General features: G+C 55.0%; 2 protein-coding genes across 4 annotated transcripts in view; one reads left to right on the top strand and one right to left on the bottom strand.

Annotated features, from left to right (window-relative positions):
• Positions 1–288: 288 nt before the first annotated feature.
• On the bottom strand, positions 289–22008 carry MYBPH (myosin binding protein H). Of its 3 annotated transcripts, none has more exons than XM_026864462.1 (12): positions 21879–22008; positions 10925–11403; positions 10546–10680; positions 8481–8648; positions 5823–5911; positions 4610–4805; positions 4132–4271; positions 3820–3979; positions 2865–3001; positions 2241–2427; positions 1066–1107; positions 289–541 (listed from the first exon to the last, which is right to left on the bottom strand). In XM_026864462.1, the coding sequence occupies exons 2-11, from the start codon at positions 11205–11207 to the stop codon at positions 1097–1099; spliced, it is 1506 nt and encodes a 501-aa protein (XP_026720263.1). In that variant the 5' UTR covers positions 11208–11403; positions 21879–22008; the 3' UTR covers positions 289–541; positions 1066–1096. The 3 variants fall into 3 exon arrangements, with proteins under 3 accessions (XP_026720263.1, XP_026720264.1, XP_026720265.1); XM_026864463.1 differs by having other exon boundaries at positions 10925–11398; XM_026864464.1 differs by lacking the exon at positions 21879–22008 and having other exon boundaries at positions 289–544; positions 10925–11449.
• DENND2D (DENN domain containing 2D) overlaps positions 21873–24135 on the top strand; it is a 14707-nt gene continuing 12444 nt past the window's right edge. The window contains exon 1 of the mRNA XM_026864371.1: positions 21873–21963. Coding sequence (XP_026720172.1) covers positions 21873–21963 — 91 coding nt within the window. The remainder of the gene's footprint in view (positions 21964–24135) is intronic.

Below are 24135 nucleotides of genomic sequence, written 5' to 3'. Positions count from 1 at the left end.
ATGTCACAGTTTTGATGTTGCTATTTTTTAACTCCCAGCCAGAATCATTCTCCAGCTCCAGAAGGAAACTTTCCCCCATCCTCCTCCTCCTTTTTGGGTTTCTTATGGTTTAGTCATCTTCGTATGTCTTTTATAAAGCTGGTCTTTTCTTTCCAAGCTCAGAAACCAACTCCTCCACCCATGCTTTGGTGGGATGCTATATGAACCCGTAGCATCCCTGGCATCTCTCTCATATCTACCTCCCCCCAGCCAAGCCAACCCCACAATGAGCAGGAAAGAGTGGTTCAGATTTTTTATTTTTATTGGGACCAAAGCCCTTCAAATGGGCTTGATTTATTGTCACAGATAAGGACACATTCAGAGAAGACTGTGCCATGGCAGGCTGAGGTGCAGAGCCCTTCCAAGCGCTGCCAGGGAGGGGACAGACCAGCAGGCAGCTGAGGCCATGGCCAGCAACATCGCCATGTGCCACGCTGCTGCACAGCAGCTGCAGCATCCACCAGCACTAAAGGAACGAGATCCGAGTCCTGCGAGGGCACCGCTGCTGGGAGACGAGTGGTCAGGGATGAGTTGGGAAACCACGCCCCAGCCATAGCTCTAACGCAAGACAAACACAGCCCAGCTCTTGTACCCTCTCCTTCCCCACAAAATTCAGGTGCAACCCTTTAACTCTGCTTTTCCACCCCACAGCCCCATTTCATAGCCCTTTATACCTGCCCCCAGCCCCAGTGTGTATCCAACCCCTGGTGCCCTGGGTGTCAGAGCCCTGCCTGCACACCGGGGCTCTGCCCACCGTGCTGCCCATGCATCTGCCAGTCTGCACATGCATCTTCATCCTCTGGGCCACATTTACAGCCCTCTCTCCACCTTGCAAAGAGGCAGGTTTCTCTCAGGCTCTGCAGCATCCCACCCACCAGTGCATCTCCAGCAACGGGATGAGGAAGACCTGAGCTGGGGCTCCATCAGTAGGTGACAGGGGCTAATCTGGGACATGGAACTCACTTCATCCCCCATGAAGGGATTGATCCACCCTCCCTCCATCCTGCAGCCCCAACCCAAACCTACCTTGCTCTTCGTTTTGCCCTCCGATCTGTCCTCACTGGGGCACTGCAGAAGAGCATAGGAAATATAAACCCCTTGAACTCCCCTCCTCTTACTCCTCTTTTGACTTCCAAAAGCGAGCCAGGGCATAACCAACCCGCTCACGTGCACACACCAACGTGCACCTACGCACACCGTCCCTGTGCTCACGTGCTCTGAACAATAACACACCCCACCATCACTGCCTGCTCCTGGCCAGATTGGCCCAAAATCCCAGCCTGGGTGACTCCCAGGTGCTTTATGTCCCCAGCACAATGACAAGTTCATCCTCCTGGCCAACTTCACCGTGCTGCCTGCATGGTTGCACTGACAGCCCTGCCTGCAGGGCAGCGTGGCCGGGGCTGGCTGGGTCAGCGCTCACTGCTCTGGCTGGAAGCCCTGGCACCATCTGCTGCAGAGCCAAGCACCGACCCCGTGCCACACTGGCAGCCCTGCAGCTTCAGCAGGGACTGAGGGTGCCGGGCGCCAGCTGGATTTGAACCCTGCCCACATGGGAATTAGGGCAGAGAGCATCTCAGGGCAAGCGTGTGCTGGGAAGCCGCAGGAGGAGAAATAATAAAGATGACATGTATCTAAGGACACACTGCCAACTGAGGAACATGTGTATGGTGTGTGGGCATGCATCCCCCCGCGTGCCGAGGCGGGTCTGCGGCACGCAGGGGAGGCCTCTGCAGGGAGTAAAGCAGGGCCGGGTGTTCTGCTGAGGCAGGGAAATGTGAGCTGGAACGTCTGGGCAGGATGGTGAGACATAAATCAGGCCAACCCAGGTGCGAGTGGAAGGGGGTTCAGCACAGCCCCCACATGCATGGCTTGTGCATGGCTTGGGACACAAGTGCTGGCAGACTCAGTGACAAGCAAGCACCTGCAGCCTCCACCAGCACCTCTGGTCCTTTGGCTCTGCAGTTTCTGGTTTCCTCCCCATTTTTTGGCTATGAATGAGGGAAGGCAGTTTCAGGATGTTTCAAGACCATAAACCCAAGAAGCCTGAAGCTCCAGCTCCACAAGGGCTGTCCAGTGTCTTTAGGGTCCCCCCTCACCAGGATCAGCACAAAACAGGGACAAACCACACCACTGTGAAGGTGAGAACAGGAAAAGGTAGGCAAGGAGACCTGCTCCTCTATCTCCTTGGCCAATCTTACCTTTCACATCAAGTTTGCAGTCTACTGAGGCTTCCCCCAAGGGGTTCACAGCTTTGCAGGTGTAGATGCCCCCATCAAAAGGGTTGGGCTTCCGGATTTCCAGAGAGCAGACACCCTGCTTGATCATCGCTATGTATTTAGGGTCTTCCCGTATCTCCATCTGATTTTTCATCCAGATGATTTTGGGCTGGAAGGAAGCAGGATTGATTTATTTATTTCTTTAAATCAGTGAGAGAAATGAGAAATGTAACTGGCCCCAAAATGCAACCACCTCCCTCTGCCTTTGTCTTGGCCCTGCCTGAAGCTGATGGCCATGGTGGGATTCATTCAGAAGTAGTTTGAAGAGCTAATTCTCCCATTCTTGATCCCTAACCACTGCTCCACACTTCCTACCTCAGTGCAGAAGGAAAAAGGACATGGCTTGAATTAAGACCAGTCTCCTATCTCCACACAGAAACACCTCAAACTTGGCCCAATTTGACTCAGAAGGCAGCTTCAGTCCCCTAACCGCATCCAACCCTAATCCAGCATGACGAACCATCTCCCAACACATCCAACCACCTTCCAAAACCCCCACTGATGCCTGCACATGGAGGCGATGCTGTCCATGGAGGAACCACTGACCTGGGGGAAGCCCCGGACGGAGCAGAAGAGATGTGTGCTGTAGCCCCGGGTGGTGGTTCGGTCTGTCAGGGGCTGAGTGAACTTTGGAGGCTCCATCATATCCCGCTGGGGTATTTTCTCTGGCTGGTAAGAAGTTTCTAAGAAAGTAATTCATTATAGGTTGAGGCAGAGCTCAGGCTCCTGGGCTGACCAGCAGATGGTCACAGGGATTCAGACTAAGGCACCCCCAGAATACTTCTGCTTGCTCACATAACAAGCCACACAACATCTAGCCTGACCTGAGGACTTGACCTTCAGCTCAGACCAATTAATCCCTTTTCATCCATGTCAGTGCCCAGTCCCTGCAGAAGACAGGGGAGATGCCAATCTGCAAACCAGCACCACGATGCACACTATGTGCAGCACGTCAGATCCAAGCCAGGCACCTCTCTGAATTTCCTACTCCATCCCCAAAATTCAGTGCACAGAAATAGGAGCTGGAGATAAGCTCTGCAGGTGGCAGAGACCCCAAATGGTCATGGTGTGCTACCAGGGAGCAGGATGGAAATGGAGGGAGAGCAGAGCTGAGTGATGGTGGTTTGGAGATTCGGCCCTGAGATGGACCACTGCAGGGAGACCCTGTGCTGAGCTGCGGGGCCAAAGCCAGGGCTGTTCCTCACCTCTCCCAGCTCCTGCTTCCATCTCACCCCAGGGATGCCCACGCCTTGATCCCTCCCAGGGGCCTGACCACGGCAAAGTCTTCCCCAAAGGAGAAGGGAGGTGCAGAAGCGGGGCAGGGGACCTCTGGCCCTCTGCCTTGAGGATGCACAGCCTCATCTCTGCAGGGCTCATGCTGGGGACCAGCCCAGCAGCATCACCACAACACCAAGGAAGTCTCGTTGGCCCCAACAGGGACAGGATCTCTTTTGCCCACCCCCACCCCCTCCCAACCCCTTATCCAGGGCCTTGTCCCTACTTGTCTTCTCAATGTGGGCCACCCCAGAGGAGATGGCTGCTTTCTCGCTCAGCCCGCAGGCGTTTTCTGCGAACACCCGGAAGGAGTAAGTATTGCCAATGATGAGGTCGGAGATGGTGCAGCTGGTGCGGGTGCAGCGCTCCAGCGCTGTGAACCATTTCTGGGAGGGAAAAATAAAAAGAGTGGTGAGAAAATCCAGGCTGTGCAAAGGATGGAGAAGGCATGGGGGGATACAGGGGTTTGCAGCTGCCCCTATCCCATCAGGGCACTCCCAGCACCAGGGCATGGGGCCCCAGAAGTGCCCAGACTCACCCCACTCTTCTTGTCTGACTTCTGCACCATGTAGCCCTTGATCTCAGAGTTTCCATTGTCCACTGGTGGGGCCCACTCCAGGGCCACATTAAAGCCCCACACATCCACCAGCTTCAGGTTCTGGGGGGGGCCTGGTGGCTCTGCAAGTACAAACCCTCATAGGGTGGCACCCCAATTTGCTCCCCCACATCCTGTGCCTTGGCCATCCCTTGCACCTTGCTTTTAATCTCTTCTCACCCTGTTGCAGCACACAGGTGATGAGGAGCTGCGATGGGCATGGGCTGGCAGAAACCCTGCATACCCAACCAGAGAAGTTCACCTCCATGATCCTGGAGAAGATCCCAATGGAAGACAGACCCCAGAGTCTCTTGCCTTGTTGCTGGTCCTGCCTCATCCCCCCCAGAACAAGAGCTACCCCCAGACAAGGGGCAGAAAGGAGCCCCAGAGCGACCCTGCAGGGTCCCATCCCCAGCCTTACCAATCACTCGGATGTCCAGGGTAGCCTTGTCCTCTGCTCCATTTATCCGCACAGCGAGCTCATACTTGCCCGAATCGCTGCGCTGTGCCTCACGAATGTAGAGGATGGTGTCCTTCTCTGTGTTGTGGATGTTGATGCGGCTGGTGTCCAGGGGCTGGTCACCCTTGGTCCAGACCACCTCAGGTTGTGGCTTTCCCTGGAGCAACCCACACAGGCAGGTTAGGAGCCACTCAAGTACACAGTCCCAGCAGGTCCTGCTGGGAAGGACGGGTGGGCAGAGCCACCCCACTTTGTCCAGGCAGCAGAGTCCTGGATATGGCCTCTCCCATCCAGCAGTCCTCAGGGAAGAAACTACAGCTGATCCCTGCCAGCCCTACTGACAAGAAGCCATCAGGCTCCAGGGATGGCGCTAGATTATGCTGGTCCCTCTGAAATCCTCATGGAGCAAGCCCAGCTTTGCTTGCCCAGGGCATTGCAGGCAGAGCAGTGCTCCTGTTGCCCAGGCACTGAGCTCAAGTTCAGGCCTAGCAGCAGGGGCTTGAATTCAGCATCCAGGTCCATTTCATGCCTGGAGCACGGCCAGCACAGGCTCCCAACTGCCTGAGAGATATGGCATGGACATGTCCCTCATCTCAGGGGCAGATTTCTGCCTCTCACTTTCCTCTGCTTGGAAGGCACGTTTCAGGGCTGGTTTTCTCTGTCCCAGACACTGTGGTGGAGATGCTTTGGTGATGCCCCAGACAGTATGCGATAGATCAGTTGAGGAGAGGACCTCCAGCTTGGCTCACCAGTGTCAGCATCATTTCCCCATCACACAGCACGGGGGCTGCTCTGCTCCAAAGGCAGTCGCTCTCCCCAAGGGGGATCCCATGGTTGTGCTGTGGGTCCTGTGGTATGTGGCCATATCGCTGTCAGGCTCGGTCAGGAGCATGAGCTGAACAGGGCTTGTGGGCTGAGGCAGCAGCAATAGCTAGACCATGCCCTGGTGTGTTTGGTGCTGTCCAACACCATCAGTAAAGACATAACAGGAGAAAAACAGGAACTAGGCAGGAATGGAAGATTCACACCCCACCCTTGGCCCATGAGACACAGAGACCAGGACAAGCCAGCCCACAGTTGGCCCTAGGCATGTCATGGTGGCTGGAATAGCCACTGCAGAAGCTAACCTGCAGTGAAAAAGCCTGGGGGATTAAATCCCAAATCATCCACCTACCTGGAAAGGGATCATCACGTTCACAGCATCCCCAACACGCCTCACATAAGTCTGTCTCAGGTGACGGGGCATGCGGATCCTCGGGAGCTCTGGGGATCAGAAAATTATGCCATGAGGCCAAGGAAATCACATCCCCCAACTGGCTGACCCACCCCACATATTGCCCTGTTTGGCCATCGAAAAATTCCACCCAGAAACATGTCCACCTCTTCCCTATCATCTCCTGGACAGTGCTTGCTTCCCTGCAGGGCCAGGCCAGCCTACCCCATGGCCTGCCCCCCCCACCCCGATTATATCCATCCTTCAGGTACCAGATCACCAACCCAATGCAACCACCCTGCTGGGCCACTCACCCCCTTCGTTATAGCCAGGCCACGGACACCAACAGGGGCTTAACCAGAAGAGCCACAGCACAGCCTACATGGTAGCAAGGCGGACAACAGCATCTCCCAGTTAGGAAATACTTCTGCCCCAGCTCAGAAAGCAGACCTTCCCGAGGCACACAACCCAACTTTCAGCAAGGACAAGGCTCGCCAGACCTTCACCTTCCCTGTGCGCTCAAGGCCATTGAGAGACCAAGGTGGTGCATGGTTACTCACAGCAGAGCTGTGAAAGCCCCAGGCTTAAATGGAGGCTAACATCCCCAAGGGAACATAACAAAGATAAGCAAAAAAACCCACTGGAGAATGCTGATGGAGCGTGTGTCTCCTTCCCGGGGTGAAAATAGCAGCCGTGTAACCCTACCGGCTCGGTGCCGCGCCATGATCCTTCTGGAGAGGCATTGGGTTTATGTGAGCCCCTCATAAAAGAGCTGTGTGTCTCTGCCTGGATTAAACGTGCTGGAGCTTAGCTCTGGGGAGGGAGCACGGCCAGAGTTAATCCAGGACTGAGCGATGGCTAAACAGCTGTGAGCCTGAAGCACCGGTGGTGGGCTGGGGCAGGCAGGGAGATGCCCAATGGTCCCAGATGGCCCTGCCGACAGCTGAGATGGTCCCTCCGCTGCTCATGCTGCTATTTGCTCCAGGGATCCACACACTGATGCTGCCACTTGGGCTCATCAGTCTCAGCAGGGCAAAGAAACCTGACCTCAGTGGAGGAATGTTAATTCATGGGTGTTTTCTCCAGCTCACGTGTGCCTTGCTCAGCCAGAGAGGGCTGGCCAAGGTCAGTGGCCCAGGTGACATGCCACTGCGGGTGGGAAAGAAATTTTCCTGTCCCAGCTCCCCGCAAAATGCAACTCCTACACCGGATCATCATCTGGTTTCTTCTCGTCTCTCTCCACTTCCCAAACCCACTCGTCCCACCTGTTTTTAAACTCCCTGCCGTCTGTATTGCTGCTATTTAAAATCCCTTGTGATGCTATAAATGAACTGGTGAGAGGTACAAAATGCAGTCCTGAGTAAAACGTGAAGACCGGAAGGTAACAGATGTGGCAGAGAGGAGCAGACTCATGCACCCAACACACACCGGTGCCACTGGGGCAGACACAAGGAGGAAGAGGGACATTGAGGGTTAATTTGTTCCTCAGCAAAGCCAGGCAGTGTGCACAGGGCTCTATTTCAAATGAAATGCAAAAGCAGGCAAGTCTGTGGATGAAGAGTTTCAGTTAGCAAAAAGAAAAGAGAGAATCAAAAAAAACCCCACTAGTGTGAAGCAAGAGCAAGTTGTGCGTGGGTCTTTCAGCTCTTTGGGGTTTATGTGTGAGACAGAGCTCAGGCAGCAGGGACAGGGGTTTGCACTGGTGGGTGCAGCACAGGACTAAAAGCAGGAAACACGAGCTGTGTATTTGCCATCTCACGCCCGTCCCCCATGCCTCAGTTTCCCCAGTCCCACAGGGTGTGGGGGTAAGCCTCTGAGATCTTGAAGGGAACAGGGCAGCAGACACCAACCACTGAGCCATGTTCACCTCCCTCAAGCAGACCAAGAGGAGGGACCCTGCAGGACTCTTCCCAGGTGCTGATAGCCTTCTCCAGACCTTCTCCTGTGAAAAGCTGATGGCTCCTGGAATAACCCTTGTTATTATTGTTACCATTTTTAAGCAGCTGAAAAGTCCGACATGTTCTTTGAGTAATAGGGAAACTTGTGCATTAATAATTCCTTGTAAAGGGAAAATAAATCTGTATTTGCTGTTTGGTAAGTGAAAACCAACCTTGCAATGATACATCAGGCTCAGCACATTCACAGCACCCCGGGAGGAATGCAAGTCTTGCTAAGCATGGGAGCAAGTCATTCGTTAGCGAGTTCAGCATGATTCAAGTTCCCATGCTCCAGACTACCAGCTTCTGACTTTCCTTAGCTAAATAAACAATGTCCGATGTGTGTGCGATGGCATATCAGAGATGTAAGCATGGCCAGGAGAGATGTGCTGGAGTTGAGATTGTTGCTGAGCTCTTGCAATGAAATGGGAAAATGTGGCGCTGCGTTTTGAGCCCTTCACCCCCAAAGCTTCACCATCTGCAAGATCGGTGTCTTGAGGTCGGGAAGCTGCTCCATCCTACCCCAGGGGAACTGGACAGTTATGAGAATAATATCTTGATCAAAGGCTGGATTGTGATGTGTGAGAGGGCAGAGGCTGCTCAGGCTGCAGGAACGGACTGTGATTTCTTTGTACCACAGACAGAGCACACGGGAATGATGCACAGCAGGAGCAGTACTTACGGAGGATCTCTCTGATGAGGACTGGCTGCTCCAAAGTAGCCGGGACACTGGCACCACTGGCGCTGACAGCCTTCACCCGTACATGGATCTTGTCACCGGAGCTCAGGTCCTGGACCGTGTACCGGGTGGAAAGAAACGGCTCCTTGTTTGCAGCTGCCCAGTCTGCACCTACGATGAACCCAGCAGAGCACTTCAGGCATACAATGGGCGGACAGACACAGATCCCACACAACTGGATCAAGCCCCAGGGGGTGAAACCCAGAGGCAAGGAACCCCTTCCTTGCAAAGGCTGATTTGAGGCACCAGAAGAAAAAGGTATCTTAGAGGGGAGGTTGGCCAGCCCACCCTGCCAAGGAGCGTGGGGTATGAAATGCTGGCAGCAGCTCAGCTGTTGAGCAGAAGGTTATTTGCAAGTAACAAAAGGCATTAGGTCAAGCAAACGTGGTCCCTGCTGACCTTCCAGGTGCATTTCTGGGAGTAGTTAAGATCCTTTGACCACCTGACAGCCAGTCTGCTCCTCTTACTGCCCCAGGATGACTCACTGGGGGTGGGGGTCCCCATGCTCCCCAGCACACACTCCACATCAGGCAGGGTCAGCCCATCGCCTGCCACCAAGCAGTTAGACCTCTCCGACTGTTCTTCCTGCTTGGCAAGGGCGTCTCAAACTCACCCCACAGCCAAGACATAGAAGCCCTTCCACATCAGTGAGCTAACACAGCCTTGCAAGGTGCCGAAACCTCTTAAGAGGCTTCTCAGTCAGAAAACAAACCGCCCTGGTCACTAAAGGACGGTGTGTCGCAGGTGAGCAACTAGAGCAACCCACATGTGCCAGGGTTTGCTAAGACACCATGTGCACCTTCAGACCAAGAAGGTTTTCCTGTCAGTGCTGTCAGAGCAGCCAAATCCTACCAGCTCCCCTTTCTCATCACCACTGGCATTACTCAAACCATCCCTCACTCAAATCTCACCATATTTTAGCCAAGCAGGGTCTTGCACCAGCCTAAATGCAGCACGGATGGAGCACATGTGGTTATAATTGAGTGACTAGACCTCTCCTGTCACCCAGCCAAGGCCAAAGCAAGCTAGGAGAGCACAGAACTGTGACCTTTGGGTGGCTGTCAGCCAGCACCCTCCAGGAATGGCTGCGTCTTTCCCTGTCCCATGCAAGGGCCTCCTCACGCATCCCATCCAGTCATGGTTACCTCCCCAATGACGAAAGCCTCCCACAGCCAAGCATGTGTTGATCATGTCTGTCACAAGCTGAACAGCCAAGGGTCATAGATCAAATTCCCCAAGGCCACCTGGGTCTCCCAAACCTCTCCAGCCTCATGCAGCACTGAGCCCACCAGCACCAGCATCCCCTTGCAGATCCCCCCAGCCACACAGGTCATTCCCTCTCACCCCAAAGCCAAGCAGGGCTTAAAGAGAGCGCCCAAAACACAAGTCTTATCCACCTACTCCATTCCACCAACCAGCAGTGCAACTGGAGAACCACAGATAGTTGTTGCCACCCACCAGCCCACCTCCATCCACCATGGCCATCCTTCTTCCAGGCATCTTGAGCACCATCTCACTTGTGCAGGGCTTGCCTGTTTAAGCATGCCAGCCCTTCTTGCACTGCCCAGGATCCTTTCCTCCCTCACCCTCCCACCTTATCCCCATTCCTCCTGCACTTCATTTTGGGCAAACGTAGGAGAATTGCAACTTCTTCCTCCTGAGGCCTTGCATCACCATCCCAACCCCAGGTCTCTGCAGAGCTGGAGATCATGGGAGACCATCCTCAGTGGGTATGCTGGTCTCTCCTCCGCCCTCTAGCTGGACATGGCAGTGACATTAAACCTGGTCCAGCCCCCAGCTGAAGACATCACCACTATCTGAAGCCAATGAGAAGCTTCTCTCCTCCATGGAAAAAAACCCCAACCATTTAAAATGAACCCATTTGGGCAAAGAAAGGGAAATTATTCCCCAGGGAAGCACACTGCCAGGTTCTGCCCAGCTTTGTCCCATGCCTCCACAGCAACACAACAGCTCTCCATGCTTACGAGGCACAAAAGCCCAAGCCTACTTCCATCTTTGCAGATCTCCACCACGTATCCATCTAGGCCAGACTGGCCTTTCTGCTCCGGGGCTTTCCAGGTCAGCGTAAACGAGTTCTCACTCACTTCTTCCACAGCCAAGGACAAGGGAGAGCTGGGCGGCTCTGTAACAAACCCACAGTGAAGACAGGCCCTTGAGTACCAGGGCTGTTGGAGGGCAATAACCCAACCTCCATGTTGGTCTTCAGCCCCCCCCCGCCCCATCCTCCTAATCCCCCAGCCCTATCCCTCTGCAAAAATATCCTTGACGACTTCATCGCCCCATCCCTTCACCCTGGCACCCCCCGTGCCCCCTCCTAGCCTTGCACTTACTCCCCTTCCCATTTCAGTGTCTGGTCCCATCCTCACCTGTCTTTGGTTTCTCAGGCTTAGGTTCAGGGGTTGGGGCCTGGGGTTCAGCTGGGGGAGCCAAGGAACCTTCTTCAGGGGCTGGAGTCGCTTCTGCCGTGGGGACGGGAGCAGGTTCGTCTGCAGGGGCTGTGGGCTTCTCCGTGGCAGGGGGATGCTCAGGGGCCGGGGGCTCTTCAGCAGCTGGGGCTGGGGCTGGTTCTTCCTTTGGGGTTGGCACTGGCTCTTTCTTTGGAGCCGCCGGAGCCGGGTCTGTGGCTGGAGGTGCGGTTTTGCCAGTCATTGCTGCAAAGCCTGGGGGCTGGGGAAGAGGATGTTTTGGGGTCTCTCCTCCAGGATCTCTGCTCAGTTCTGGGGTCCCTGCTCCAGACCAAAGGTCTTGCCTCCAGATCTGGGATCTCAGCTCCGAAGCCGCAGTCCCTGCTCTGGACCAGGGGTCTCCACTCTGGACGGACGGTCTCTGCTCCGGGACGTCTGTGCTGGGAGGGGGGAACCAGGTCACTGAGCCAGAACACGGGCTGGGAGATTTTTATAGGCTTCGGCTGGCACTTGTCACCTCCCTGCAAACCAATCTGCCTGCGCAGGCGGGGGCTGCCAGGAATAGCCACTCGGGACCTGCACATTCAGCAGCACGCCCCTACCCCCTCCTATGGGACTGCAGCATATGCTCCTGCCCCCCACCCCCCCCAGGCTCACACAGGACTGGGCAGGCCAGGGCCAGGTCACCTTTCTTTGGGGTCATGGCTCCTGTCCCCAGCACCGACACCCCCTTAGCTAAGGGCTTCCCAACCACACACTGCCACCTCCTCAGCCACTCACTACACCCCCAATTCCTCCCCCTAGCCACCCCGTTGCTCCTGCACCCCCCATGCCTCCCCCCAGCCCCTGCTTTAACACCAGACCCCCCCACTCCAATCCTCCCAGTTAATCCTGCACTGACCACCCAACCCACCTCCTCCCCACCATGTTCTCCCATAGGCCTTCCTGTAACCCCAGACCCCCTGGTCCCCCATGTCCTCTCCCAGCCTCCACCTCAATCCCAGAACTGTTGAGGTCAGAAGGCAACTCTTGGGATCATCTGGACCAACCCAGCTGCCTGTACCCCTGACCCACGTTCCTGGAGATTGCACTAGCCAGCCCTATGCCATGTCTTCCAGCCTCTGCCCTGCCCATTCAACCAGGACCTTGTCCATGGAGTCTGGTCACCCCAGAATTCATGACCAGCCACCCTCTGTTAACTCTCAAGCTCAAATTTGCCCCAAAACCCCCCACTCACCCAGGGAATCCCCATAAATCCTACCAGGATATAACCCTGCTCAACCTCTTGTTTCCCTCACTTACCACGCTATGCATGAGACACTACTAAAAAAAAAATATCTCTGTAACCTATGCTCTAATTCCTCAACCTTCCTCAAATTCGAGTTGACAGAGCATTTTCTCCTGTTCCCCAGCTACTTGCCTGCCTCCAGGTATGTTGCTATGGAGGAGCCAAGCAAGCCGGACTCTCCTGGGCATTGGTCCAAAGGCTCACGTTTTCGTGTTCCCCAGGAAATACCTCCAAACATAGACATCAGGGTCAAGAGGCATCTCTGAGACAGCCAGAGCATGAAGCTATGTACTCTGACACGGCCAGATGATCTCAGCTTTGCTAACAAGGGGGTAGTTTTCAGGTGGGGGGAGCTGTGGTCACCCAGGAAGAGGAAGAAGATAAGAAAGAGCAAATCCCCACTGGTGAGGCTGGTCTTTAAAGGGATGGTGACATCCCCAAAAAGAAGCACAGGGTGCTGAGCAGATGCATCCCAGCTGGAGCAGGAGCCATGGACTAGGTGAGAAGAGGGGATGGGGAGAGGAGGCCAGGGCAGAAACACTGGCTCTGTAGTCCATCAGGGTGTCACAGGGGTGCTGGGCTTGGCCAGATGCCGAGCTCAGCTCCTGGCTGCAAGACAGCGACAGGCAAGCAGTGATGGTTGCATGGAGACATCACCCCGAAGACCCGGCCCATGGTGCTCTACACAGACGGACAGCGAGACGTGCATCTCCAGAAAGAGCACGAAGGAGACCCCGCATGTTCTGCTAGCCCTGCTCCTTCTGTAAACTGAGAAGAAAGCTCATCACGGCTACCAGCCTCACAGGTCACATGGGGATCAGATAACACGAGTGCAAACCTGGTCCCCCACGGGCTCTGATCCTGCCCAGAGGCTACAGCCTGGCAGCACGACCCTCCTGCTCCATGGAGGGATATTTTTTCTCCCTTGATTATTTCAGAAACAGCATTTGGCATCAGGATGAAGCCAGGACACAAAGAGATGGTATCAGTATCTCAGGGAGGGCATGTTTCCTCCAAAACCATGAGATAAGCCAGATGTTCCTCAATTACTTTCACCAGTGAGGAAGAATATGACTAATAAATGCTCCTCCTTCCCCAAACACCTTTGGGATGCCAGAGGGATGGGGTCCCTGAGGCAGGAGAGGGTGACATGGGGCTCCTGGCCATTTTCGCTGCCGGCAGGCCATGGATGGGTACTGGTAATCCCTCCTGCTCCCAGAGCAGCTTGGAGTGGCTCAAACTTGCCAAGTGGGTCATGAACCAGAAAATTTTCCACAGCTGCTCTGGCAAAAGAAGACAGCCCTGCTCCCCAGCACAGGGATGTAGGGCTAGAGGAGACTGTTTGTCTGTCCTTCTCCAGCTGTCGGTGGCTCCCTGGTGGCTCTGTCACCCAGAGGGGAGGATTGAAGAAGATCTATTTTCTCCATACACTGACCCACAGGGATTTCATCCTGTCTTGGATGATCTTGACTCCTCCTTGGCCCCTCAGCATTCACATGGCCATCAGCTCACAGGTGGCCACCTCTAAAATCCCACAACCATCAACTCTGCTCAGAAGTCCTCTGTGTGTCTTTCTCAAAGATGATCACAATGTCTAATCTAAACCCAAATGCTTTGCAAAAGCAGGTATCTTTTGATGATGTGTTAAGAAAAGCAATTTAAAAAGCTCTGGGGAAAAAAAAAAAAAAAAAAAAAAAAACATCAATACCAAAACTAGATCATAAGAATTCTCTCCTATTTCAATTCATGTGAGTGTGGTTGAAAATTAAACACTTTTCCCAGGAAAAGAACATCAAAGAAATAATTTTCCTTGAAGTTCTTGGTTTGAACAAAACTTGAGTTTTTCAAGCTGTTCAGTGATGTTTAGATGCTGTTTTCTGTGTTGACTCACAAGATGATTCATAGGTTAAGAGCAAGTGAATCAACATGGTTTATCATCCAGACTTATCTGGGCCACGTTACTATAGTATATTGGCATCTTGTTTATTTGCACATTGCTGGCAAGACCACGGCACATTGAGCAAACTCAGTCATGGAAACACTACACTGTCTGCTGCAGATGACAAAGGCATCGTGGCAAGTGGCCCAAGTCCAAAGTCAAAAGGTTTCCCTTAGGGACCAGACTTGAGAGCTGAAGGTTTCATTACCCACCGCCATGGCTTCACTTGTGGGTGCATGATGGTGAGGGCGGAACTGCTCCCACGGAGTCGTTTCACCAACAAGGATGGGAGCGGGGTGTCTCAGACCCTGACTTCGGGGTGAGGCAGCTAAAATGAATCTGGCGTTGGAAACAAAATAAAATACCCACTGGTGCAATTCCTCCACCTCAGCATGAAAATGAAGAGCACACTGAGTGGGCTGCGCTGGCTGTTCCTGCAGGCAACTGGGAGGGTTGAACATTAAAATTTTAGTGATAATTTAAATATATTTTTTGCCTGAAACTCCAAATATTTCAGTATTTAGCTGAAATACAGGGTATTCGTGTTTTCCAGTGAGAGAAGATCTCTTTTCTACAGGAAGCAGGCACTTTTTATAAATCGGCGTTGTCCCGTATTTCCAGCCCATTGCACCACTGATCTGTTGCCTTACTTACCTTCCAGGCAACATACAGGTCTAAATAATGAGAGTATCATTTCTTCCTTAAAGGATCAGATTCTCCTCGTGCCACTGTCACTCAAACCCCTCAAAAAGTACAGCATGGTCATCCTTCAGCTCAGTTTATTAACAGGACCCCCTTGCAAAGAGATAAATCTGGTTGTACCCCCAAAACATCGGGTTTACCCATTCACCCAGATTTGCCAGTTTAGGAAACTGCCGCATCAGAGACCTGTCAGGTGGGATGGGAGAGACGGCAGCACCTTTCCCCATGACAACAGCTGATGTGTTGGTGCGTGGAGATGGAAGATGCCTCCGACAGCTGGGGGAAATCCTGGAGGCTTTCAGAGATTAGGGCCATCCCTTAAACACGGCTCCAGGATTAGTCAGGAGGTGGCCAGACCTTCCCACTTGCACATCATAAAGCAAAGCGGAGGTGCCAAAGGCCCAGAATAAATGAATGGCCCGTGTCATCCGGGTGGGAAGGGCTCCTTGAAGCTGTAACATCCTGTGTCCTCATCCCGATTGCTCCTGTGTCCATGAACATCTCTGGGGAGCCTGTTGGGCTCTTTGCACCCCAGGAGGACTGTGAAAGCAGCAGGGTGGATGTCACATGCTGTCACCTGGGCCACCACTGATTCTGAGCGTGCCATCATGAGGTCCTTGGCACAAGTGATGTGCTTCACCGGGGCAGAGGACAGAGCCAGGCTCCAAGGGGTGGTGTCATGGCTGTCAACAAGGAGCAGTCACCCACAGGCTCTGTCAGGGTGTGGAAGGGGACTCCAGCACTGACAGGGTCCCCACTGCCATACCCAGTGGGATACATTCAAAGCCTCAGCAGGAGAGAACAGGAACCATCCCCACCTACCTATGGCCCCATCCAGCCCTGCGGACACCATGTGGACTGTGAGTCCATGGAAAACACTACAAATGGCCACAAAAATTCCCCAAACCCTTGGATTTAAGGAAAAAGGAGGTGCCTAAGCCCCTTTGGAGTAGGATATTGCTGTCAGCTGCTGATGCAGCTGGAGATGGTTCCAGTGCAGGGCTGTCGTCTCCTTTCGGCTGCTTCCCCTGCTCCTGCCTGTCCCCTCTCCAGGGGGGTTAAGTCAGACCTCCAGAAAACCGGGAAGGTCATACAGAAAACACCCAGCAGCCGACCACAAATGCCGGCAGGGCTGAGGCTCAGGCAGCTCAGCGCCCTGCCTGCCACTTCACGGCTCCCCGGCTCCCAGCAGCATTTCCAGCCTCCGTGTCACTGTGATATTCGCAGCGCACTGAGTCAAGCAGCCAGGGCAGGCAGCAGGTGGGCTGGGATGCAGGCAAGCTTTCCATTTTGTGTGTCGCACGCAAGCAGACACTTACTTCACCCCAAAGCAATGACTGCGGGCAGGGGCTCCCAGGGCTGAGCTAGGACATGGGCCTGACCCCTCTCCCAAAGCCCCCTGGGGTAGTGTCTGTTGCAGTGCCACCCTGCGGTGGGAGTTTTAAGCAAGTATTGCTTTAAAATGTCCTTGTCTGGTCTAGAAATCACAACCAGGCAACAGGCACCATCAGCAGTGTCTCTGAGGTCCTGTTGGGCATCCCTTGCCAGGCACAGAAGTGGGGTTCATGCAGCCCAGCCTCCCACTCCAGGGTTAACCCTGGTGCATGGCGGCACATCAGCTCACTCCACCAGCGCTCAGTATCACCACAGTTTGATTCATCGAATCATTGATAACCCTTTCTTCACCAAAAGAGTTGTCAAGCACCGCAAGAGGCTGCCCAGGGAAGTGGTTGAGCCACCATGCCTGGTGGTATTTAAAAGACACGTAGATGTGGTGTTTAGGGACATGGTTTAGTGGTGGACTTGGCAGTGTGAGGTTAACGGTTGGCCTCGATGATCTTAAAGGTCTTTTCTAACCTAAATGAATCTCTGATTCAATGATCATTTGGGACAAACAACAGGTTCACCCACCATCAGGTCCCCCTGGCATCAGCTCATGGAGCAGCACAGTGAGTGCCTAAACCTGCAGCCTGTCTGCGGGGATCAGGAGCTGCCCGATGCGGGCAGGACTCAGGGATGCAGACAGCCAGAACTGATGGCCTCTTCGGGGTGTTATTTTGGGGTTATGATGGGATAATTTTCTTCCGAGTTCAAAGAGAGAAGAAGAGAAACCCATGCAGGGATATCCCGATTTTGCCCAGTGCCTCACTGGGAGCTGAGCCAGGGAGCTCAGTGCCAGCTCTGTGTCCCCTCCAGTCTGGGGACAGCACTGCAGGGGGGAAACCATCATGGAGCAGCATCACCCACTGCGCCCAGCCAAAGCACCATTCATGGGGCCTTTGCATGCCGCAGCAAAGGCGTGAGGTGAGCAGCACCCTCCTGGATGGGCAGCAGCTCTGCAGGGCAGGAGCGGTGACCTCCAGCAGCTGCCCCGGGGGCCGGCTGGGACAGGACACGATGGGCCGGCAGAAGCCTTCACACACCTTGGCACTGCGTCAGTCACCTTCTGCTTCTCCAGCTCCCCAAAGCAATGCCAAACCCGGGGCATTGCTCTGACTTTGGTGTTTTTTTTTTCCCAATCCTGCCTTACCTCTGGGGCTGCCAGCAGGAGCTTACCTAGGATGGGCAGGCAGAGAGCCCGCAGGGGCTGAGCCCGTGCCAGCCCTGCTGTGCTCAGCCTGCCGGGGGTCACCTCTACCAAGGGTTGGGGACAGCAGCTGGGGATGCCAATAAGGCTCTGTCATCACCTGCCCTGCCTGGTCCCACTCTGGGGCAGGGAAAGGCTGCAAACAGCAGCTTGAGTTTTCCCTTCTGCGTTCTGAGCCCAGAAAAGCTCAGAAAGACCAAAAATGTTGCAAGCCACCTTTGCTATTTTATTCAGGACATTTACACATGAGGGGTGCTGTGGCAACCCTTGGGCCAGTGAGCAGGGAGCTGGGAGGCTCTGCAAGAGAAGGGGAGGGAAGTAGCTCAGCCCTGGGCTCAAGGACTAAGGCCACCTTCACTGCTCCTCTCCAGCCTCCAGTCCCTCCTGCGGGATCAGCACCGGGGACTGGTGTCTCCACTTCCCTCCCAGCTCCTCCCTAATTTTCACACCCGCTTTGCCTTAAACCCTTGCACCCCTCCTGCCTCCTTTCCCTCTGCTCCCCCCATCCCCTGCTCCCATCTGCACCCTCCAACCTCCTCCCCACCTCATGCAGCATCCCTGCAGGACACCACAGCCAGAGCAGCCCACAGCTTGTCTGGCTGAAAGCATCTCAGCAGATGGGGACCAGCGTGATGTCCTGTCCCAGCCCTGGTGGCACTGGGACCAGCTGCACTTCGGATGGCGCAGCTGGTATCCCAAGGAGGTCCCCAAGGCCGGCTGGTACCCCAAGGGCTGCCTGTACCCTGCCATGTTCGAGGTCCTTGCAGAGGGCTGTGACTTCCCAGGATGCTCTGAAGCAAATGAGATTTGCTCCCTGAACGGGGCAGCACATCCCAGGCCCACCCCACGTCCCTCTCTAACCCAGGCGCCTTTGTTTGGAGCCTCCCTGCTGTGCCTCGCTCCCTGGAGAGTTTGCAGGACTGGAGGGGCTATGAGAGGGGTTGGACCATCCCCAAATCTCACTGACTCCCTCTAGGCCCCACTAAACTGGGAAGACAAACCAGTTTGGGGTTGTCAAACCGTGGCCCAGCTGCACCCTTCCCTGCTGCCACCAGGGAGCATCATGGGGACATTTAATCAGGCTGTCCTCACCCTGGGCCCATCTGAAAGCCTCGGGAGATTGCCCCAGGCTTTGGGAAGATGCTGTTGCCTTTATGCCTGGTCCTTAGTGTCCCCACAGCCAGATTTGACCAGCCCTGCTTTGGATGCACGGGCTCGACCTGCCACAGGGTGCCTGTTGCCATGGTTGGGGCATCCAGGTGCTTGTCCCTGCCCTGCCCCATGGCTGCTGTCCCCATGCAGCATGGTGGGACAGCCCTGTGCCTTCCCTGGAAGAAACGTCACCCCAAAGCACCTCCAGAACAGCTGGGCCATCTCTCAGAGCAAATGGGTTTTGATCTGTTGACCCAATAACCTGCAAGGGAACAGCCATGAGCTGAGGATGCTCCGTCCTCCTCCTCCTTGCCCATGTCCACGTCAACGCAGGAAGGACACTCGTATTTTTGCAGGGGAAGGCCACCAGCCTGCCATGACCAAGGGCCAGTCAGGGTCAGGGCTGAGGCTGGTGGTGGCTTTTGCCATGAATGCCATGTGATGGGCTCATTCCCATCTCCTGGGGGTTAGGAAGTGGCAGAGATCCCAAGGGATCTGGGGACAAGGGAGAGAGATGGGAGGGCCTCATGTCTCCCAAGTGCTGGCCCTTGGGAAGGAGGAGGAATTCCCCGGCAAACAGAAAGCTGGATGGAGGGTCCCACTGCCTGCTCCACAACGCAGCCGACATGTGGAGAGAGTCCAAACTTCCCACAGGCTGGAAATGCCCTGGGATCCTACTGGGTGATAGTGACGAGAGGCGTCATTCCTGCCCGGCACCTGTAAAGCCCTCGGGGATCCCATGGGGTGCTAAAATACTGCAGGAACGCAAAGTGACATGCAAAGCTCTTTCCCAGCCCTGGGTGCCACTGAAGCTGAGAAGCTGATTTAATTTTACAACCTGCAAAGCCCTTGGGGAGGTGGACACAGCCAGGCTGGGCACCACGGATGGTTATTTTCTGTCCCTGGCAATGTGTCTTGCAAAGCAAAGTGTCAAGGCTCTCCACAAGTTCACATCTTCCTGCAAGCCAGGCCACGACCCACATCCCACCCCACCACCTAGATGAGGAAAAATGCCCTTGGTCCCTTTTTTCTGCTGCTCATGACCATGGCCACCTCTTCCCTGTGGGGCACAGGAGAAGCTGCTGTCCTTCTGCACCCCAGCATGGCAACCAGGAGGGATGGGGGGAGGATGGAGGGAGCAGCCAGCAACAGGTTATCTGATCCTGTCAGCTCTGGTGTAAACTTAGCATGGCCTTTCGGAAAGTACTTGCTGTGGCAAAACATGCAGTAAATCACGGTTCTGAATGCCAAAAATATTTCGAGATTAGCAAATCTTACAGAGCTCCTTGGGTTCATGATCAGTTTGGGGTCGTGGTTTGCAGCCCTAACAGTGTAACTGGGGGGCTCTTGCCACCCCAGTACCCCCCAGCCCCTGGGGTTTGTACTGAGCTGCAAGTGCCTCTTGTTCTTTGGAGGAGATAGAGCAAGGTCTGGGGTCAGCACTGGCTGTGGGGCTGTGGGACCCCCACACTCACATGGGTGCCCACGCCATGCTCCCAAGGAGCAGGACCGACCCTCTGATTTCTTTGCTGTCTCCTTCCCAGACTGCTCAGCCCGTCTTGGAAAATCCCCATTTTCCTCCTTTTTTTTTAATCAAGTAGCAAAGCCAGCTCCCCACCAGCTGCCTCAGCACTCTCCAGCATCATCCTGTGCTCCCTGGGACAAGCCACCATGACCCCCAGCACCATCACCCCAGCCCCGAGTCTCCAGTGGCCCCAACACCCCGGCACTGGCAGTTCACTGAACCGCATTGCTTCAGGGTGGGGTGCCCAGGACTTTGCAAAAGCCACCCAGGAGGTTGCACCCAGGTACCACCAACCTGCGTCCAAACATGCCACAAGTTTTCCAAGCCCAGCTGAGGGCTAATTCTGCCCTGCCTGTGGGACAAAGAGGAGGGAGAAGCCCTTTGAACTGAGCAGAAAAAGGGGCAGCAAGCACCTGGGAGCCAAAACCAGGTGCATCCTGATTGAAAATCAGCCATAGGCTTTGCACGCTGCAGGAGATTAACCCCGGAAACACTCCCAAGGCCAAAATGGCCCTGAGCTGGTATTTTAACCCAGGACAAGCCACTGGCTCAGTATGGGAGGCACTGGGGAAGATCCCGTGCTACACCTGAGGCTGGGCGCTGTGCTCGACCCTTTCCATCTATGGATGACAGCTTGCAAACAGCGATGCCAGCCCGGCCGGGAGCCTGTAAACCGAGACATCCTTGCACCTCCTGACCATTAAACAGCCTTGGAAAGGAGCAGTTTCCCTGCATGATATGTGCAAGGGATCTGCAACCCAGCACCAATCCTGCCTGCCCACCCAGCACTGCCCAAGCCCGTCTGCCAAACACCACCACCAAAAAATCCTAAAGGTGGGTTGAAAAGCTTGGGATTAAAACCATTAGGTGGAAGGAAAAGTGACCAGATTAGCTTTGTTCTAGGATCCCTAGGAGTTTTGTAGCCCCCTCTGCAACCACCATGCAAGAAATGGTCCCTAAAGTTTTTTTCATGCAAAAACGTGCAACCTTTGGGGTCTGTGACTTGGATTTGGGCTCTGCACGCCAGCAATGGGAGCAGGGAGGGCTTGGGGGGATAATGGTTGCACCCTGCTTAGAAGCCATGATTTTGATGCCCTGTGAGTGTTGACATCTCTTCTCCTTGCTCAGTTTGGGGCTGCTTTGCTCGTGGTAGTGGGCTAGAGTGTCCCAGCTGGCTTTCAGTCCCCCTGTCCTGTCAGGTCCCCCTGCACCCACAAGCATCAGGAGGAAGAGGAGCAGTCAGAGGGTGCTACATGACACCCTGTTTTGGGGAGCTGGGAGTGATCACCAACACCAAACAGGGCAGCAAGCAAAACATCAGTGGCAGGAATGGTGCAAACACAAGTGAGCTGAACCTGCACATCCTCAGCCCAAGCACAAACCGCCCCAGAGAGTGATAACCACAGAGAAAAGTCTCTCGGGAGGAAGGTCCCCTCTCCCACAAGGTCTCCCAGAGATGTTTCTTTGCTCTGATGCTGCCATCCAGTGGGAGAAACTCCCTCCCATGGGAAAGGTTGGAAACAAGGGTCTTGCGGTCCCCAGCCCTGGCAGGGGCAGCACCCACCACCACCAGCAGGTCCAAGTGGTGCAAACCAGAGCCCCTATCGCCAAGTCCCAACCGCAGCCTGGCAGTAATGGGCAAAATAAAAACTGTTCCCACGCCGCACACTCGAGCTCCTCCAGCACCCCAACGCCCTCCCGAAACCCAGCAAGGGGATGCACCTGGATGAAGCAAGGGGCAGCAAGCTGAGCCTTCCTCGAGAGGAGGAGGAGGCTGAGGAGCTGCGGTGCAAGCAGGGTCCCAGCGGTGAGGACACCCCAGTCCCAGTGCGATGCAGACCCACAGGGCGCTGACAATGATGTCCCCGGACGCGGGATATTTGCAGTCTGAACACACCACGCCTGCAGAAAGCCAAATTCCAGTGTGTATTCATCAGCACTGGGGCTGCAAGGAGGGGAAAAAACCAAACAAAACTCCCCAGGATTTGCTCAGGGAAGCGAAATGACTTTGGCAGTGGCGACAGAGCAGAGCGATGGCAAGTGTTGCATCCGCGGTGGCCAGCAGCCCCGAGGATCCCACAATGTGCCCGTTTGTTGTCCCGGTGGGCGGCTGGCTTCCCGCAGAAAGGAGCTTTCAGTAGGAATATTCAAAAGTTCAACCTCTTTCAGCAGCGCAAGGTTTGCTGGATTGTGTGACGGGCACAAAGGGACAGTGTTTCCTTGGGAGCGGGGAGGTTTTGTGGCTGGGAACACGGCTCTTTTCTTCCCCGCACAGAAGCCATCTGAGCGGAGGCAAGGCGTTATCGAGGCAGGATCATATCCAGAGTCTTGCCTTAAAGGGAGAAAGCAGGAAAGATTTGTGTATATGGGGAAAAAAAAAAAATCAAAGAATTTGGGGATTTCTTTTGGCTGAAGGCAGAAGCTGTTTTCCCCAGTTGCTCCAGTTTCCAGGAAAGCAGGGATTTTCCTCAAAAATAAATGGGGAAAACCCCTAACATTTTCCTTTTGTGCCAAGAGGAAATTTCTCCTGGGAACAAGCCCTGTGTGCAAACAAACACTCTGCCCTCTCCTCCAGGAAACAGAAGTGCTCTTCCACCCACTCAAGATCAGCCAGAAACAATCCCCAGGACCAGCAATTCCCTGATAACCCAAGGAGTCAGCAGCATCCCGGCCGGGTCAGAGGCACACGCCTCATCAGGGATGTGTTTCAAAAGCATCCACCACCTCTGCAAGCTGGCAAAGGCCATTTCTCCCGGCTGCAAAACCCACCCTCAAGCTCCAGCTCGCATTCAGGGAAGGGAAGGGGATGGGAGGTGTTGCAAAATATGGAAGGAGGATATTTGGTGTAGGAAATCTGGTCTACATCTGCAAACAGCCATGCTCTGGCATTAGGGCTGAGAACTGTGCACAGCTCGTCACACCTGAAGTCCCCATAACCCATAGCTGTGTCCAAAGCCCCTTCTGTGTGTTTAACTGCTGCATAAGCACCGCTGTAACATGGCAGAGGAAATACTGGGGGTGGACAGCCTAAGGATGGGAAAAGGGGATTATTATTTTTTTTTAAACATACCACTGGTGTTAAAGAAACTTTCCTCGCTGGTGGGTCTGGAGAGGTAAAACCACCCAGCAAAGCCGAGCAGCTCCGCAAGTGTCCCAGTGCATGCGGTGACGAACTGCTCTGCCTTGCTGTAACGAAGATGGATGGCAGGGCCTCAACACCCGCTGAGGTGCCTCTGAGTCAGAGACGGGGATAAACCTCTGCCCGATGGAGAAATGCCAGCTAGGGGAAAGCACAACCTGGCTGGTGCTTCCAAGAGGAGCCAGGACAAGCTCACGACCCATGGCACGGTGGCATTGTCAGGGCGGCTCAGCTGACTCCCCATCGCGAGTGGGAAACCCCAAAACCTTCCTGCCCTGGAGGGGACGCTTCAGCATCACCCCCCGGCCCCACTGCGGGCAACGTCCCTGGGACAAGCAGGTTCCTGGGGAGAAAAGGGTTTGGGAGAGGCCAAGAGCAGGGTGCTGGAGGTTTGGGGCAAAGCCACCCCTTGTCCCCGGGGTCCCTGCCCCGATTCCTGTGCCCAGCCGTGCCCTGTGCCCCTACGCGGGCTGTGCCCGGATCCCCACCGGGATGCCCAGCCCCGTGCGCAGGGTGCTCAGCTCCCCCAGCGCCCGGTGCCCCCGGGACCCCCGTATCCAGCTTCTTCCCGGATCCCCGTGCCCGGTGCCTCTAGTACCCCCGTATCCAGGTTCTTCCCGGATCCCCGTGCCCGGTTTTCCCGGATCCCCCGTGCCCGGTTCCTCCCGGCATCCTCGTGCCCAGGGGTTCTCCCGACTCCCCCATTCCCGGTGTCCGAGTGCTCTCGGTGCCGGCGCTCCCGGCTCTTCCGCAGCCAGGTGCTCCCGGCTCCCCCCTTCCCGCTGTTCCCGGGACCCCCACGCCCGGTTCTCCCCGGGAGCCGCTCCCGGGCGGGGGGGG

The sequence above is a fragment of the Athene cunicularia genome, assembly GCF_003259725.1.
Source record: "Athene cunicularia isolate RWA chromosome 26 unlocalized genomic scaffold, athCun1 chr26_part2, whole genome shotgun sequence".
NCBI classification, from domain to species: Eukaryota; Metazoa; Chordata; class Aves; order Strigiformes; family Strigidae; genus Athene; species Athene cunicularia.
This window is presented reverse-complemented; position numbering and strand designations above follow the sequence as displayed.